Source organism: Stylophora pistillata, chromosome 7 (assembly GCF_964205215.1).
Source record: "Stylophora pistillata chromosome 7, jaStyPist1.2, whole genome shotgun sequence".
NCBI classification, from domain to species: Eukaryota; Metazoa; Cnidaria; class Anthozoa; order Scleractinia; family Pocilloporidae; genus Stylophora; species Stylophora pistillata.
The window spans coordinates 14,596,308-14,612,315 of record NC_142525.1 but is presented as its reverse complement, the minus strand read 5'-3'; the positions used below and the strand labels follow the sequence as shown (position 1 = coordinate 14,612,315).

The following is a 16,008-nucleotide window of genomic DNA, read 5'->3' as shown; positions in this document are numbered from 1 at the left end:
GATATGAGACCTTACAGACCTCTTAATTGCTTTCTTCTTGTTAAATTAGTACAGAATTTTCTTCCTCGGTAATCTCGATGGTTCTCTATCCCTGTGGGCGCCTTTGCTAATACGAGTGGACTTCAACGTACTTCTTCGTTTATGTAATTTTCCATGACCTCTGTTACCATCCATTCTAACTGCGTTTCGTTCTGCTTGGCCTCAAGAGTGATTTCATTGGACATTATGAACTGATCAGTTTTCCTACTGATGTTTCCAGTAGTTTTGTCCGAGCTTACGTTTGACTCATAGTTTTGCTGATATGAGTACTCCTTGGTTTGCTTAAAAGGTTCGCTCAAAATTTCGCTCGTAAAATTTATTCGTAAAAGGCTCACTATTTATAAACCCCCTGTCAGCATGGAGGATCAACGATTAAACGTCTCGAGAGGTGAAAGACTGTTCACATTCAATGTTCATAATCGCACCTTCAGTCAAAACCAGTTTTGACTACACGTGCACGCGTTTACTTGCTGCCGCGACGAGTATTAGTCGAAACTCTCGAAGAAAAGTCAAATTAGGCGTTCCCGCATTGTTTGGGAAAATCGATATCAATTGGTCTGCCGTTGACATATCGATTTGTTAACATCTGAGTGAGTGACACATTTGCTTATTCTGCCCCATTCTAATAGTTGTTTCTACGCTTTGTGTACCCACATCTAAAAAGGAAAACAAGTTTCAAAAAGACCTGTTGATAACTGTTGATAACTGACACTAGGAAATCTAACAATTTTCAAATGAATATCAAATTTGGTTGAAAAACAAGAATTCAGCATTCGCCAGATGAACATGATTCTTAGGAGAAGAAATGTGCACTAATGAAAAAGCTTAGCAAACTTTTTTTATAACACCTGCTAGTGCTAAACGGAAGTTGCGTGACATGACACGCATTCGCGTTTAGGTAAAAATTGAAATAGGAGACGTGATGATTGGAGTCAGTATAGGTCTTCTGGAGAGAGTGTTGGAAGTTTCGACATGGCGAATGTCGATGAAAAACAATAAAATGATATGACGATTGAGAGTGGAGTGCGCCCCACAAGTTCGGTACATTTGTGGTGCCGTGACCAGGATCAAGAGTATTGCGGAGACAAGGACATACGGATTTCGGAGATTTGGATTGACCACGTGGCCGGAGGGGTGAGAAAATAATCCAGCGATCATGGAAAATGGAAAACAAGTATCAGATGAATGAAGCGTTTAGAGAGATACATCGACGTGGAGATCATGAGGCTAGAATACTATATGGAGCCCGTTGACGAGTTCATCGAAAGTAACGACTGTTTGGAGATTGAAATTGCCGTAAAAGTAGGTAAGCAGATCGTTGATAAAATTACCGGTCTTATTCCACGGTTGGAAGGCATTAAATTGGACTCTGGAGTTTCGCCTCGAGACATTCAGCAATGGAAGAAGGACAAAAAGAACGTCTTTGCTCCTTTTATGCAGGAAAGGGAGAGAATTTTGGAAGTGCTGTCGGCGAAACAAAGACAAAACGAGGATGAAATCGAGAGGAAACATTTGGAGGCTCAACGGGAACGCGTGACACGAGAAAGACAATAACAAGAGGAATTCTGGGAGGAGAAGTCCCAAGCCGAGTTGCGCGTGGTAGAACAAAAGTTGGAAATGGAAGCGGCAGCAAAAGGTGCGCAGGCAAAACTCCCCAAGTTAAAGATCGCGCCTTCTAAGGAAAATCTATCAGATTGGGTTCGATTTGAGAATACGTTCGTCATGCAAGTTCACAGTCGACCGATTTCAGACGAAGAGACAGTTGGCTATTTGTTAGAGATGTTCTTTCCAAAGGTAAGAGAACAAATCTCCAACCTTAAACTCGTGACCCTTGGGTACAGGACGGCGTGGGAAAGATTGCAAAGAGAATACGGACAAAATAAGGTTGTTGTGAGTGACCATATGGACGAAATTATAAGTTTGACACCAATAAAAGGCAACAGCTACAGGAAAGCAAGAGAATTCTATGAAAAGTTAAACAAAAGTTTCGACGCTTTACATATTCTGGGAGAGGCTGACTTGTCTAAAGGATTTGTGATGACGATGACGCCTCACCCACTGACAGCTTATCACCTGCCATCATTCCACTGAAGGTTCAAGACGTCACGATATTTGGACACGGGCTCTAGTAGGAATTCTGTATCCAAAGAAGCAGTTAAAGGGAAAGTACGGTCTAGAAAAAGTTTATCTCAGTAGAAGACTTTTTCCTCAGGAGTTCGAAAATAACTGCCATTTAGTCTAGTTTGCTTTGCACTGGCGACAATAGTGCTTCGAAGTTGGCCATTTTCACAACTTTCGTGGTTGGAAAAACACCATCTTGGATATTACGTTATTGTGACGTAGGAATAGTCAAACTTTGTTTGGCGCTTTCGTCCTGGTGAGCTGTTTGACCTTTTGCGAAAACAATTTCTAAAACTCCTAATAGTTGAACTGAGGTGAACTGCCGTGTAGTTGAATGTCAAAATACATACTGAAATTCGAAAGGAAAAGTGTAAGCCTCCAACAGCTGCTGGAAAGTGAAATATTGAAGACAAGTTAGCCGGCAAAAATAACCCGGGACGACGGCTAGCCGAGCCCTGCAAAAGCTCAGAACTGCCAAAACCAAGACCTCCAGCGAGATAAACAGGCATGTAAGTTTTCCTTGTTGACCTTCGCTTCGAACTGAAGGCTATGCTTACATTTTCCATATTCAACACGAATTTCAGTTATTTTTTCTCTGTATTTTTTCAAACCATTTTATTGTAAGCCAATAAATTGAAGCTCGAATGGTGGTACACCGTATGTGGTAAATTCTCAGTCGCCAGCCTTGACCAAAGCCGATTTTCAACATCATGCGCTTTCCAAGCAGTGGAGAAATATATCCCGTCTTTCTTAAGTCTGTTATGAGTCCACCGAGTAAATATTTTTTACCCCACCATTCACATTCTCCTGCGTAAAAAAAAAAAAACTAAATGATATTAATACCTTACTAGCAAATAATCAAAGCAGACACGATTGCGGCAAATACAAATTCTCCTTCGTCATGCAGGCGCCCATATTTCATTAAATAATATCGAATGGACACGACAAAAATAATATGAAAATATTTATGTCTTCCAACCAACTACTTGACGTAATTATGCAGTGCTTATGCTTTCAAGAGAAATCGAAAGTTTCATGCTAGCTTCAGTTCTATTGAGGTAATTTCTAATGTAAACGCTGTAAAACAGAGAACACTTTCAGGCGCGCGTCGAAAATAACAAAGCTCCACTTCTCACAAGTCGCAACATTTCAAACATTTTAGAATGAAAAATACTGCGTTTAAGCTAATTGTAAGTGATAAAGACAATAACATCTTTGCAAATTATAAGTAAATGCTGAAACAAACAAAATTTAATTCGCAACAATTAACTTCTGCCTTTTGTCTGCGTTAATTTTGGCAACTAAGTGTTTCGAATCAATTTTGTCAGTGTTTACGCATACGAAGTGTGGGAGACGCGGTGGCCTCATGGTTGTGTGCTCGACTGCGGATCGAGCAGTCGGGGTTCGACCCTCGGCCGGGACATTGTGTTGTGTTCTTAGGCAAGACGCTTTACTCTCACAGTGCCTCTCTTCACCCAGGTGTATAAATGGGTACCGGCGAATTCAATGCTGGGGGTAACCCTGCGATGGACTAGCATCCAATCCAGAGGGGAATAGAAATACTCCTAGTCGCTTCATGCTACGGAAACCGGAGTTAAGTGCCGGCCCGACGAGCCACATGGCTCACGTGTAGGCCTTACCCTTTTTACCTTTACGCATACGAAGGGTGATTATTAAATCTATCATTTCTAACTTGTTGCATGCCAACTGGGGCTGTACTTAGTTCCAAATGGCTCCTGTTCAGTTATACACGAAGCTGGTTTCCTGTAACTGCAAAAAAAGTTCGTCTCATTCCGAGGTAGCAATGTGAAATGAATCCGTGGCGGGTACCGTGGTCTTCTTTAGGAAAATAACTGTTACTTCACAGCTTGGATTTGCTTGAGGAAAAGTCCTTTGCCTCTCAAATTGAGTCGGTGTCCTAGTACATGTAATTCTGAGGAGGATACATTCTCATAGGTTTTTCTTGACAGTTGCCGTTAAAGAACCACTCGCGATTTTCAAGACGTGAGCGACTGAGCGAATGGACGTTTCTTCATGAAATTCATTTTCCTGACTTTCTCCTCTTTCTCCCCAACAGAGTTATCTCCTTCCCGAGATCATGTTTCGTTTGAAACATAACTTGAAAATGATGTATTAAATCCTCTCGGCTAGATTGAAATCCAAGTCGAGAATTTAATTTTTGGAACGCAGTTGTTCGCAACTAAAACGCTTTTAGCTCAAGTGAATAGCCAGTTAGTACAAAGCAAGCAAGGAACGTTTGATATAAGTTAACTTTTTCTAGACCGTACTTTCCCTTTAAGAAGTTGAATCTGAAGCCCAGATGGTGGCTCATCGAACCAAATTTTTTTGGCTTGATGAGTTACTAATGCTTCTAATAAGTATAGGGCTATGCTACACGTGCTACGCGCGCTGCGAGCTCCGCTATAATAGTACTCTCCATTCTACCAAGGTAAGCTAGATTTACACTAAGTAACTTTCATCGAGGCCCTGAAATGAAAACAAATGGGAATTTCAATTGTAAATAGATATTAAATAGAGTTTAAAAAACCCGAATTGACAGGAGGCAGACCAGTTAGTTACATACATGCGCAAAGTATGGACAGGGAGTTGAACTCAAGGCAAATCCCGTGGGCGGCAATTTGGAGTTCATGAACCTGGGACCACCAGGTTGTAAGACCAGCGCTCTAACCACTTGGCTACACAAATCCCACCAAACATTCATGGTTTTAGACAAGATTGATCAATGGCAGTAAATGTATACCTGCCCTATTTTAGACGAAAGAGCAAATGCAAAATTTTTGTTGTTAGTAAAGGAAACTGTCTGGTGTTGAAGAGTATGTGAGGTTGGTAGACAGTGTGGTTAGAGAGCATAAAGTGATTCTTGTGTAATGTGCGAATGGGGGAAGAGGCAATTATAAAACATCAGCAATAACCTTTTTTGAATAATAAGTTATAATTACATCTTAAGCTCATTTATAGATGTAATGATCTCAAATTTAAAAATTGATTTGGTTTAACAACCCATCGCTGACATCACATTATTGACTTCTGCTTGATTTGTTTAGAGAAAGATGAAGTCCTTCCATCCTACTACCATAGCTAAAATAGCTTTAGAGCACTAAAGCAGTTTATTTGAATTACTTTATAAAGTAACAGGTGTAGATCATTCACATAATGAGATGTTTAGAATTAATATGGACAGCTTCCAATAGAAACATTACGCACGTCATTGCTTGCGATAGCTCCATTCTGCTTCTTGTAGCTTGTAAGAAATATGGTTCACCAATCAGGTGTGGTCGATCTTTTCTCGAAACACGCAGATATTCATTATTATTTTGTTTTCAGGGATGGATTGGTGGGAGATTCTCCTCATCGCGCTGGGGCTGGCATTTGTTTGTGGCCTTGTTGGAATATGTTGCTGGAAATTTGGACCTTGTTGCCCCTGTTGCACGAAAAATAAGGGTTCAAAGGGTAAATATTGCACATTTTAATCTAAATTGTGAATTGAGTTTAATTTCGATCGATTTTGTATTTTGGTTTTCAGAGACTAAATTGACATATTTATATGCCTCGACAAATTCATGTTCACCATGTTAACTTACTCTTTTCTTGTGGATTTAAGAAGCGTAGCAACGAGGAATATGCATTGAGTGGCGTTTAGGGGTATTTTGTGGCGTTTGTGCCGCTTTAGGAGGCTGGGCGACCGATGGTTGAATATAAAGGATCAATCGGGTAGGAATCTTTCGGGGATCGTGGCTCAATTCTGTTTCCTGAAATCACCAGATCATTGGCTTTTAGTCAAAATAACTGCATTTTCTGCACAATATATCCACAAGTTCACTATAGTGTTACTTTGATTTAATATCGGGACAGCGTTTGGCTCCGATTTCACTGTTTATTACATCCATTTTGAAATCACTGGTGGTACCTGCAATCTGATTGGCTCTAATTGGTGCAATTTATTCACGAATCGCACCATTTTTTGCTCTAAATCGCATCATTTTACGCTTGCCTGAGTTTTTGAAACGTGACGTCAAAGTCTTTCTGTTTTGCATACAAAGTAAGATGTAAAAGCATTTCCGGTTCCCCTTTTTACTTAAAACCCGGCTCGGTACTGCATCAACATAGTATTTGAATTGACCAGGTCCTGTATTTGGGCGATTTCAAAATTGATGTAATAAAGTGGTAATTGAACCTCGAGTCGTGCAATTTTGGTCTAAAATCAAGTTTGTGATTTCAAATCAAACTCGCGCTGTGGGCTCGTTCGATTTAGAAATCACGCGTATGATTTCAGCCCAAATTGCACTCCACTCAGTTCAATTACCATTTTAAATTTGTAATTGTCAGAGATGTTATCAAAATTAATGTAGACACCTTGATTATTAAACCATTTCTCGTAAGTCATTTTTATACCTACAAAGCAAACGAAACAACATGCTAGCAAAATCTTCTTACTGTTTGTTCTCTTTTTTTACATGCTAATGTAAGAAGTTCAGTCTAATGGGGACCGAGGCGTGGAGATGTGAGTGTTGTATAGTACTAGCTAGTGAATTTTATTTTGTTACCGGAATGTCTAATTTTTTTATATATTTGTCAATTACGTTTTTGTTTTAAAAAACTTTGAATATATATGGATGGAATGATTTTGACTCTGCCTCCACTGACTTGGGAAGTTTTAAGTATATTATTTTTTCCCACTTTTTTTCCTTTTTTTTTATTTGTTTGTTTCACTGTGTACCTGTATGTGCCTGTCTATCAATGTGTATTTTTTTTTTATTCATTTTGAATGCGAGTAAACAGTTTGTTAAACTGCAACATTTTAAGAACGTTATTTATTTCAGAAGCGGAGGGTTCTAATTTAATTAAAAGCTTTTGTGACTTGTAGGGAAGCGGGTTATTCCTCAGCCGACCACCAGTATGCAGCTGCGGGTCCTAATGCCAGCTATCGAGCCTCCAAGCCGTCGTCTTTGCCTCCAGTGACTTACGAAGTTGCTAATAGGAGGTCTGAGGGAAGAAGAGGGAATGGAGCAAGTGAACCGAAAGAGCCACTCCCACAATATGCAGTGGTCGATAAGGCAAAGAAGAAAAGGAAGGTAAGGTCCCGTAATGAGGGAGCTCTAGTTAACGGATCTTACATTTAAATTGTTACAAGATCTTAGCAAAGTTTGTTTCATGAACAAATGATCAAATGCATGTATCACTTTTCTCTGTACCATCATTTATACGTGCTCGTGATCGCACTCCGCTGTTACGAAAATAACTTGTAGTTCAAAAGACGATGTAGGAGTTGTGTAGATTTCTCATTCCAAGAGTTACATTCGTACTATTATTACAATTTATTGATAAATTAATTTTTTTGGATGAACCGCTGTCGTAAGAATGCATGAAGGTTTCTGTTTCGCTCAACTACGACTTACATTAGTATGTTTTATTTTGTATCGCCGGCAGACACCAAAACCCGGTGAGCTTCAGTATGCTGAGCTTGGTGAACTGACAGGTCCTCGACAGAAGGCAGTACTGCCACGTGTTAGTGGTACAGATACTGTGTATTCAGACATCAGGGCGTAGAGGATGTGTGCCGTTACGTAAATGGATCATCAGTAATCAAGTGGATGAGACAAACGTGGAAACAGTAATTGATTTTGTAGCTTTGTCAACATCATATTACGATATATATTGTATTGTTTTGTAAAGTGCCTGTTGCTACAACTGCAATCAAAACCGCTGAAATATTCCGCTGTAAGGAAAAACATGATGCATAATTCTAAGTTTGTTCGTTGAAAAATTGTGAGAGGATTGTAATCTTGTAACATGTTATCGCCGGTCGGATGTTCCACCATTAAGCATCAAAAAACGGCGTGGTTCATATCACATTATTCAGTCACTAGTTTCGTCACTATTCGAACGTTAGTATCTTCAATGTAGCAGCATACGAAAAAGAAAAACTAGATGGTAAGTACTTTTCCTTAAAAGAGAGATGCAAAGGCCCGATAGCAATTTATAATATTTATTACAAGCTTTTCGAATATAATATTGAACAACTTTGATTCTTCGGGAATTTTTACCATGTTAGTGCTTTGGAGATCAAGAAGCACAGGAATACAAGGCAATTTAAGAAAATATACAACATTTTTTGAAAACATGTTTCCACAGTTCTTCTGTCACACAAAGTACAAAGTTGAATTTAATGTCTTTAAAAAAATGTTCATGAGACAAAGCAACACTAAGTAATGTGAGCTATTACAAGGAAAGTAAAATTTATTATGAGAAAGTTAATGATTAAGTATTGGTTGCCCCCCTCGAATGTGAATAGCTTCTTTTCTTTTAAGTTTGAGAGCCGTGAAAGCGTGATCTAAGATGCAAAAACATTCATCAGAACATAGAGGACGACATTGTTGAGGATTTTGTAGATGTCTGAAAATGTGAGAGGTCTTATCACTAACCAAGTGCTCGTGCACACATGAGGATAAGTGACGAGAGGTTTCGCCAAAATAGTAAGCATTACAGCCCGCACATAAAAGCTCGTAAACCACACACGTACGGAGCTTTCATTCAAAGGGAGCAATCACACTTAATCATCAACTTAATAATGTTCATTTAAACTTTCCATTTAGTTGCATGTTTTGTTTTGTTTCTAATGTCGTTTTGTCCCCTGAGCACTTTAAATTCATCTTTTTACTTTGTATAAATTTGAGCTGAAGATAACAGAATAGCTGTGGAAACATGTTTTCAAAAATGTTGTATATTTCTTTAGCTCGTGACATATCGCTGCTATTCAGACCTTTTGGTAGCACAAGAGAACCACATACTGAGCAGTGTCACTCGTAACTTTGCAATCTTCTATATGGTTTCCTTTTGACTTCATAACATCACTGTAGCTTTTTTCCCTGGTGTTCACGGTTTTCTAAGCTCGCCAGTTAATAATTTTTGCATAATTTACAGGAGTGGGTGTAGTTCAGCAGTTTTTAATGTACAGCTGGTTTAACTTGATTAGCGAGCTTTCAATTTCCCCTTAGCTCTTCAACATGTAATTTTCAGCGGAATCGTAATAATCGCAACATGGTGCTACTTAGTGACCAAGGAATTGATTTTCCCTTTGTTTTCAACTTCCCACTATTTATCAAATAAATTGCTGGGTGAGTACCTAAATTTTCACGCCAGTCAATTTTTTAAAACAATGCAGTTGATTAAAAAAATTATTATCATACGGTTTGAGATTTGCAAGGAGGTGTGGCAAGTCGAATGTGTGGACTTTCTCATCTGTTTTCTTTTCTTGGTGAAAGTTGGAGCACACCGTAGATATAAACGAGCGCCTCTCATGTGAAAGGTTATTTCTTTGAAGAGTAAAAGATATGTGAAAAGACTCACTCAAAAGAAAGTTGTAAGAAATCTTGGGCGAATCTGTCTGCTGAAGCACTTTTTTTTTGTGATGTTTCTATTTTTAAATAATCTTTAAAGATTTCAGTGCTATTTCTAGGGAAGGGTACAACTATTTCATGTTCATTTTTTTAAAGAATGAGAGTTTTTGGAGTAGAATTTCTTCGTATAATATCGGAGATGAGCATAGTGCTTATGAGAATTTTGCATTTGGCATTTTTTGCGTTACGATGGTAACTTCTCTTCCTTTTTTCTAGACTAGTCATAAGGTGAATTTTCCTCGTTAAATTAAGCATGAATTTCTCTTATTACAACTTATGGAAACATTAATAATATGTACGTAAAACTCTAGTGAAGGATCCTCTAAGTATTAGGATTAGTTATCGGAGCTCTGCGATGTTACACGTACTGTAGATAATAATGTTGCTGCATTGTGAAATACGCCGATTGCTACTATCGCAGACCATTCGGACGGATCGGAACTGGTACTATAAAACCGAGGCTTGTCATCCCTAATCAATGGTTTTTCCGTACATAATATTTGCGGTGCTACGCTTTTAACATCATTGGCAATGAAAGATAAGGCCTATGTTTCGTTTCGGATGTTTGGGATTTTTGATCTTAGTGAAATGAACTGCCTCCCCACCATGGGACCATGGTGTTCATTCCATCGGCTGTGGTCCCGCAGATGCAACTGTTATGTGTAGGGGAATGGACTCCTTTGGCTGGCCACCTGAGTATGAACAAAGGCTGGTAGTTTCTGAAGAAACTGTTTGGGGCTGCGTCGGTGGGGGTAACGAAATAATTTGGATATATCAACAAAGTTGAAATAAATTGGCCACTGTAACGACTACAAAAGCAGACGTTTCGAGCGTTAGCTCTTCGTCGGAGTGAATAGAGGAATTTTGGGTTGTGTGTGCTTTTAAAGGCAGAAAAGGGAGCTACGTTATTGGTAGGGAACATTGCAACGAGAAAAACAGGAATAAATTAGTGGAATGAAAAGCTTGCGTTGATCCCTGTGGGATTTAGACTGCCGGTTTGAAAGATGAGCTTTTGTTCAAGAGTTTTACGGCTTTCCGTGCTACCTAAGTGTAAGGAAAGACCGCAGATTGCCATATGTTGCTTAGAATGCTTAGGTAAATTAGAATGTCTAGCGACTGGTTTCGATGTGTCTTTGTCATTCCTTTCCACGTCTCGAAGGTGTTCTCGGAATCGGTCACCCAGTCTTCTTCCTGTTTCGCCGATATATATCTTTTTGCAATAAGTGCAAGTTATGCATTAGATTACATTGGCGGAGGTGCACGTGAAGTGATCGGTGATCTTAATGGATCGTTTGGGTCCCGATATTTTATCAGTGTTGTGAATGAAACGACACGTTTTGCATCGTGCAGGAGCGCATTTAAAAGTGCCTGGTTGGTCATTAGTCTGAAAAGAACTTCTGACCAAAAATTGCCTATGTTTTTGTTGCGTTTGAATGAAATGAGCGGAGGCTGCGAAAAGATAGTGCTGGTCTCTGGATCGTTTTGAAGTAATTCAAAGTTTTTAAGAATGATGGATTTAACTTGGTGGTTGTGAGGGTGAAACGTGAGATTGAATGGAATGCGGTCGGAATCTTCCTTATGCGACGTTTGTAGTGCTGAATGTCGATCAATAAGTTGGGCGCGGTGGTAACCCACTTGAACGACAGAAAAGTGGGTAACCACGTTTATCGAAAAAATATGAATATGAAAAAACCTACCGGAAAATCTTAGACTATTTCTACTAATCTGATCTTCGAAAAGATGTAGCGGAATACTTTAAGTCGTGTCATGCCTGCTTGGGAAACCGAATCAGACCATACCAAAAGCGCCACTACAGCCATCTAAAATTGTGAGGACTAGCCTGCCTCGTTCGTACGACTCTCGTCCCGGGCCAACCGAGTGGTTCGCCTTTTTTTCGGTGTTTTTGGTTTGAGGTAAAGCGGTGATTTTGGATCGGAATCGTGTACTTGCACTTTCATGTTTTTTTTTTTTTTGCTTTTTGTTTTTGGGATAGGTGTATCTTATTTCTCAAATGTTTAAGAACTCAACAAAACCTTCAGTTATTGATTTTTACCATAAGGAGAATTCAGAAGGAGTTTATTGATGTACCCAGACTTTTCCCTTTTTGTGGGGTTGAATCATTTGATTGCTCGGTTTTTTTTTCTATTAATAGTGAAAGCAGGGATGGCGTACTGGTGAGGTCGCTCGCCTTTTAACGCTGTGGCCCAGGTTTGATTCCCGGACCTGGCGTCACGTCTGTTCAGTCTGTTGTTTTTTTCTCGTCCTTGCTCCGAGAATTTTTTCCAGATCCTCTTGTTTTTCTCGCTCCGAACAAACCAATATCCCAAATTCCAATTCGATCCGGAAACATTGGACATGAAGAGTGAATGTCCATTGCAGGCTAAACTTCCTATTTCCTATATATTTTTTAGGTACATGCTGTGTTTTTTTGTGATTAAATATAACCAAAAGAATGAGAAAACTAGTGATTAAACAACAGTTGATTGTAGTCAGATCATATGTCACTGGAATTCTAAAGTTTCTCCTGCTTTTTGAAACGGCTTTATAGGTGCTTGCATAGTACATTGAACATATCAGAGGGCTTTTCGAGATTTAGTACATTTAATTACCGTAGAAGTTTTTTTTTTTTAATGACAGTAAGTGATTTGCTGTTTCTGAATGAGTTCCTTTTGATTATAAACAAGATGTTAAATGGGATGTATACGTTAAAGTTGTAGTTTATCTTGAGGTAATTTGCTGCTAGATTGTAGCCACGTTATTCGGTTTTTAGTAGCTTCCAACTGCTTGGCATTGTACCGACTACTCAGTGCGTACTGAGTGTTACCTCGAGTAAGAAAATCGCCCGAAGTGCCTACTGTTTTCGGGACATTTACCTCCAGATTATAGATCTCTAATATTTTTGGCGAAACATGAACTGGAGAGCTTTGATCGTTCACAGATTACGTGTGTTTGCCTATGTGATCCTTGTGTGTATCAGGTTTAAGAGTAAGTTTCAACCTAACTGTGGAACTCAATAAACACAAGGATCACTCCCTGCCACTCCCTCCCGGCCCGTTGCTCCGATCATTTGATGCCTATAACATTACGTGCTTGCTCTCGAAAAAACTGAATAAAGAGTGAATGAAAATTCGAATCTGTGATCACTTGTTCTTTAGAGCGAAGTTCTTACTCAGGAATCAAACGCAAGATATAGTAGCATTTTAGCTGCTTAATTTTATTCATATTTATACTGGAAGCCGTTGTAATAACCTCATTTACATTTACTAACCACAGCTATAGCTGTAATAATTGCGCGTGTATCTACTGCAGACAGTTCTAGTCAATGCGAGACAGTTACCGTTATCTTTCTATTTTGCGATCTATCTGTGGAGAGGCAAAGTCAATCCACTTGTATCTGTCACGCTCATATTAAAGAACTATCAATTATTGCTTCTATACTGTGTAGAAATTATGCTTAATAAATGCTGATTAAATCAATTGATTAATTTGATAATTTTTAATTTTTGGATAAGTATGGTGTGAAAAATTGGATTTCGAAAGTTGTTTACAAATTCCTTTCCTAGAGGAGTCTTGAGTTAAAGAGTCGACACAGCAAATTAAGTTACTGAAGACTTAAAGCGAAAGAATCATTGGTAAATTTATGACTTCATGTCTGCGCGACTAAATCCTCGACGTTTGCGTAGAACTGCTTGTCGTAAATTTTCATGTTGATGAGTTTCTGCAAAGGAGGCAACCATTTTCCTGAGAGGGTGATATCAGTGGCAATATCAAATTTATTTCATAACATAGTATTATAATGAATTACCGGCGGTTTGGAGTCTGAGGAAACATTTGCTCGTAACTAACTTTATTATACAGTCGACAGCGCCCGCGGGCAAGATGAAGCGAGCCCTGTGTTCGTATTGGCTACCCAAGAAGGCAAGATAAGCTCACCTCGCTCAGTGTGAGAAATTACTTTGTACGCCCTTCGAGTGAACTACTAAGAGCTTGCTCTGACATCCTTTCCGATGTATTGAGTGGATGGCTACATCAGTCAACCCAGCCTGGTTTTACGGCGCTGTCATCCTGAGCAATCTTCATGTTCCTGTGAATTCGACTGACATTTATTCATAAAACACGTGCCTTGAGCACTTTGTTTTGTAATTGTCATGTGAAAAACCTGCGTGTTTTTATGGGCCACAATTCGGCCGGATTTCACTCAAGACTAATAAAAAATTTCAGGCATAAGTGTTAAATTTAACCTGTCGGACTGTGAACTTTGAAGAATTGTGAACTTTGATGCTTTGACATTTTTGTTGGCTTTAGTCTTGTTCAACAAATCAGATTATTTCAACCATCCTAAAAAGGATTCTGATTGGCTTATTGTAGCGTGATTTATGAGAGTATAGAGCATGCTGTTGACACTGTTGTTCGCTTTGGAAATAAAATTTGTTGCGAATAAATAATGCCTGGGGAATTTACCGGATTCTTTACTATAAAAAAAAAAAAAAAGAACAGACAAGCCTCGACTATGCTCTATTCTGCTGTGAAGGAGTTGGGAAGCGGGGATACAGAGTGCGGCAAATATGAACTCGCAGAAGAGGTTTTGGCGAAGCCGTTGCTTTCGTTGATGAAAAAAATCAGCAACGCCGTTTCCCCAAAATATGCCGGTTCGCATCAAAAAATTTACATCGGGTAAACCTTCTAGTGCAGTTGATTATTTCATTCAAAGTATCTTTTCGATCAAAATAGAATAGACATCGTCAAATGTATTAATGGCTACAAAACTCAAGGATTCTCGTCTGGAAAACATAAAGTGCAGCAAATATCAGCTCATATTTGAGACCATGGAGGAGGTGTTGTAGAAGTCCGGCGATAGAAGCCATTTCCTTCCTGACCGAAGTAAAAAGAAAAACTTCTTCACCGTTTCACTCTACGTGTGTTTGTTTTTTATCAGAAGACAGTGTTTCCGGATTTAAAATTAACTTATTTTGATTGTGAACCTGCTCATTTCGTCGACTCTGACACCAATTAAACATGGCCGGTTAAATAAACGATCGCGCGCTTCTTAACGTTAACTCGCCCTAAGAAGACGTCTGCACTGCACGCTAATTGGTTAGCCGATATCATTTTATAATGCCCATTTGTTTCCTTTGCACTGTGTGAGGCAAACCAATGAGATTCCTTTAAAAGGTCGTGCCATGTCTGATACAATTAATGCAATTTACACTTAGATCATGAGAGCTAGTTTACAAGAATAACAAGACGGCATCGAATCTTATTTATTGCTTAATAAATAAATTATTGTATGAAAGCGATCCTCGCAGTAATAAACCCTACTTATGTGGTAGTGGAAATAGGGCCTGAAGAAAAAATTCAGCCTTTTATGGGATTTGAGCTCATGACCTCTGCGATACCGATGCAGTACTCTTCAAACGGAGCTAACAAGTGAACTGGGAGTAGTAATGTGATTTCCATACCATTTTGAATTTTCGCGGCAAGATTTTTCTCACTTCCTGTCTTGCCGAAAACACGAGGCAAATGAAGACATTGTTTGCACCACGAAAAAACTGGCAAACTCAATTACGAACATGGACTTTTCTTGGAGTCGACTGCTCCATACTTACCCGGGGGGGGGGGGGTGGTACGCGCATATATGGGCCATATAGGTACGTGCCACGCAATAGGGTATGGTTTTTGAGGTTCTCGGTCCTTAAATTGGGTATCTTTTTTGACCCTTTTGTTTCTGTGTCCATGGTGTGGTCCTTAGATAGGGCAGCTTAATTGTATTATCTAATACTGGAGTGTGAAAACACCCGCCTAAATGCACGGTTTCTTTAAAACTTCAACTCTCACTCACTCATTGATGTATCCGTTTAAGTATTGTAACAGAATGAATATGCAACAGAGGTTTGATAGCCGTTAAGCGGGTAAATACACGTAACGCCTCTTCAAGCCACATTATTAATTAATAATATGACTGTCGTTCATTTAATTAACAGAACTATCACAACAAAAACTTAGCTTAATGAAATAACGAGTGATAGAAGGGTAATGTTTAGCCGCGATCAAAGTTCAATACGAATAGAGTAGGTAGAGACACTCTAGTACGAATAATCCTGGCTGTAATCCGCTGTAATAAACAGACCGACTAAAAGATGTATCATGGTTATGATTGCATATTATTAAACTAGGCTTATTCTAGTATTTTATGCTTGATGCTATACATCCAATGTTACAGAGAAGAAATAAAAACTTTTCCATTTCATGCTATTAATAATTTTGTTTTTTCTTGAATAGGGTGTTATTTTTCGGCTTTGGGCCTTAAAAAGGTATCAGTTTTCGCTTTTTTAGTCCTTAAATAGGGTTAGGGTTCACGAACCTTCGCGGCACACCCCTATCCAAAATTCGCGGGAGTACCCCCCCCCCCCCCCGCGGGATACTTACGCGT

The 16,008-nt window shown here is 39.1% G+C and overlaps 1 protein-coding gene across 3 annotated transcripts in view; it reads left to right on the top strand.

Annotated features, from left to right (window-relative positions):
* Positions 1–13,055, top strand: part of LOC111344862 (uncharacterized) — a 47,487-nt gene extending 34,432 nt beyond the window's left edge. For 2 of the 3 annotated variants that reach the window (XM_088727795.1, XM_088727797.1), the window contains exons 8-11: positions 5,506–5,631; positions 6,649–6,682; positions 7,046–7,253; positions 7,609–13,055. In XM_088727795.1, coding sequence (XP_088583921.1) covers positions 5,506–5,631; positions 6,649–6,682; positions 7,046–7,253; positions 7,609–7,728 — 488 coding nt within the window. In that variant the 3' untranslated portion in view covers positions 7,729–13,055. The remainder of the gene's footprint in view (positions 1–5,505; positions 5,632–6,648; positions 6,683–7,045; positions 7,254–7,608) is intronic. The other variant, XM_088727796.1, reaches the window with a different exon arrangement.
* Positions 13,056–16,008: the final 2,953 nt, after the last annotated feature.